Source organism: Megalops cyprinoides, chromosome 3 (assembly GCF_013368585.1).
Source record: "Megalops cyprinoides isolate fMegCyp1 chromosome 3, fMegCyp1.pri, whole genome shotgun sequence".
NCBI lineage: Eukaryota > Metazoa > Chordata > Actinopteri > Elopiformes > Megalopidae > Megalops > Megalops cyprinoides.
The window spans coordinates 24885865-24888837 of record NC_050585.1 but is presented as its reverse complement, the minus strand read 5'-3'; the positions used below and the strand labels follow the sequence as shown (position 1 = coordinate 24888837).

The window sequence follows — 2973 nt, the reverse complement described above, 5'->3', positions numbered from 1 at the left end:
TTTACATATAAACTCTAATACGGCCTCCAGAAATGGCTGTGTTTTTTACAAAGCAATAAAACGGGTTGACTTTCTCCACTCAGCAACGTAAATCGCCAATGCATCCTCAAAATTGACACCCCAAATTGTAACAAGTTGTTTTTATTCCAACATACATATTGATAACCGCTTTACATTTTGTTTCAAAAACATAATACAAGGTTTGTACTGAAAATAAATAACTGCTGGAACTGCCGTCGTATTTGGAATAAAACCGCTGAAAACTTCAACTCTGTAATGAAAATAGCATTTATTTTACATCACTAAGTGCATGAATAAACTAAACAGTATTTGTTTAAATTAACTTCAAAAGTTGTAATATACAAAACTGTACAATAGCAAATTGGAAGAATATTAAAGAAATACATCAATAACTGGAGCATTGAAGATTATAAAAATTTAGCGTGTACAATAAAATAATGGTATAATGCACCGCAACGCTTTTATATTGGCAGATATCACGGTTCTATTTAGTGCCAGATATTTAACACAGTAATATGGTCGAAGATATGACTAAATACCAATTTTAGCATTAACATAAGAAACCATAAAATGCATGGATACATTTGCGTTGCTTGCTGTAATACAATATTGTTGCTGAAGTATTGTTTTGATGGAAATAACTTTCCGCGCTGTGTTTCTCTTGCTATTCGTTTAGGCCTAGAATGTATGAAAACAACGTATTGATAATTTCAGGGTATAACAGGTCTATGTCTTCTCTGATGGAAAACAGGTAGTAATGCAACGCAGAAAAAAAACAGACAGTACCAATACATTGGAAAAATGCCTTCGGCGCCACGAGAAAGGTGTCCAATTGCAATGTGATTGGCGTCCCTAAAATATCTTAAAATGGCCACCTAATGCTTGACAGAGCATTGCAGCAATGTTGCAACCACTGACATGTACAATTCATCCGACTGAAAACAATAAATAAATAAACTAGACCTACGTTATTTGCCCTTATTTCATATACGTTTAGGTTGTTTGAAATCCGTGTTGTATGTGTAAATACAGTGAAACACTTTATTGAATCGAACAGCCAGAAGTACTCTTAAAAAAAAAAAAAAAACTCAGAACACGCAAACAATTACAAAGTGTTTTTTCTCCTTTTTTCAGAAATAATAGCTGCTTCACCTGAAATAAATTTATGTTTGAGAACCAAGGCGCTGGGAGGTTATTAGTAGGCACAATTTTGTATTTAAATCCTTTCTGAAGACAACAAAAATCAAAACTAAAATTTGGTAATAAACAGGTTCCTTTTGTGAAATAAAGAAAACATGGTTTGTCAAGATATATTGCCAAAAATGCTGGAGATAAATATGAAAAACAGAAACCTTTTGTATTGTTGTTTTCTTTCTCAGTGCCTCTAGTTATTGTCATCATCGTACCACCACAGAAGGGAGTGCGATAAAAAAAGAATATTCATAATTTAAAAAGCCACTAGATTCCAATTTGTCTCAAAGAGTCTCGTGGGGTGGATCCTGGTTCCTTGGTCAGAGATCGTGGCACGAAGAGTTGTCCGTGTTAACGTTGTGAGAATATACCTCGTGCGGCTGCTGCTCTCCCGGCGGAGTCATTCTTTTTTCCTTTTGTCGTCTGTTACAAAACCAGACACGAACAACCTCTTTCTCTAACTGTAGGCTGTCTGCCAAAGAGGATATCTCCTGGGCTGCAGGTTTGGGACATTTAAGAAAGTGGGTCTCCAACACCCCTTTGACGCTCACCTCAATGGAGGTCCTTTTCTTTCTTTTCCTCCCCTGCGCGGCGATTTTGTCAATGCTGCTGGGGCTGCCCGTGGACGAGTCTGCCTCCTCTAACCACTTGTTTAACAAGGGCTTCAGTTTACACATGTTCTTAAAACTCAGCTGCAAGGCTTCGAACCTGCAGATGGTCGTTTGCGAGAAAACATTGCCATACAAAGTGCCCAGCGCGAGCCCGACGTCTGCTTGCGTAAAGCCCAGCTTGATCCGCCTTTGCTTAAACTGTTTGGCGAACTGCTCCAGCTCGTCCGAGGTCGGCGTCTCCTCGTCGGAGTGGTCGTGGCAGTGGTGTGCCCCAAGGTCGGTGTGGTCCGGAGTGTCCCTCAGCCCTGGATGCAAGCCCTGGGTCTGAGCGGAGTTCGGGGGAGGCGTCAGACCTCCGTGCTCCAGCATGCCATTGACCGTGAAGCCTGCCTGCGAATAGATGTTGATAGGCTGTCCGCCGCTGTTTATAGATGAGTTATGAGACACCGGCGTTCCCCATGCACCTGGATGATTTGTATGGGGCGAGTGATGGGCGACATGAGGAGACCTGTGATGAATGATCGTTCCGAGTTGGAGGTCTTCCCGTCCCGGTTTCACGTCCTGCTGCTCCAGGGGACTGCCCGCCAAAGAGGATGACCATGGGCTTCCCTCCGATAAACTGGTCACCCACTGGTGGCCAAGAGGGTGTCCATTGCTTGGGACTCCCTGTAGGTACTCACTTTGGAGAAGTTTCTGGTGGTTCCTGAAAGGGCTCCCTTGTTGCATGACCGAGGAGTCTGCGTGAACCATAGAGTTGGAACTGATAATGCTGTAGGGATTCGAGGCAGCTGTGGCCATGCTTACTGTAGATCCCCTACTAGTTATAATGTGGCAAAGGGAACCGCTTCAGCCTTTGACATCTACCAGGCTAGGGAGCCAAATCAGCAACCAGTTAATAATTGGCAGCCTTTGCTTCCAATCACAGCGACGTGCTGGGGCACCAGCTCTGGTTGCAACCAATGGCGAGGCAGCAGGCTGTCTCTCCCACCAAATTGGGTTTGCGCGAGCTCGAAGTGTTAAACTGACATAAAACAGGAAGTGACTCAGTCCGCAGGCTCTATTGGGTACCGTTGTGTAATAGACTGTCCGTTCTTCGCAGCTCTTGTTAACTGTTTCCCAACTTAAGTTCGGCTATTACTATCGTTTTTTT

General features: G+C 43.0%; 1 protein-coding gene across 1 annotated transcript; it reads right to left on the bottom strand.

Annotated features, from left to right (window-relative positions):
• Positions 1–714: 714 nt before the first annotated feature.
• Positions 715–2629, bottom strand: LOC118774804 (POU domain, class 3, transcription factor 4). Its single transcript, XM_036524319.1, has one exon. It carries the CDS (start codon positions 2619–2621, stop codon positions 1533–1535), a length of 1089 nt encoding a protein of 362 aa, XP_036380212.1. The 5' UTR covers positions 2622–2629; the 3' UTR covers positions 715–1532.
• Between the last annotated feature and the right edge of the window lie 344 nt (positions 2630–2973).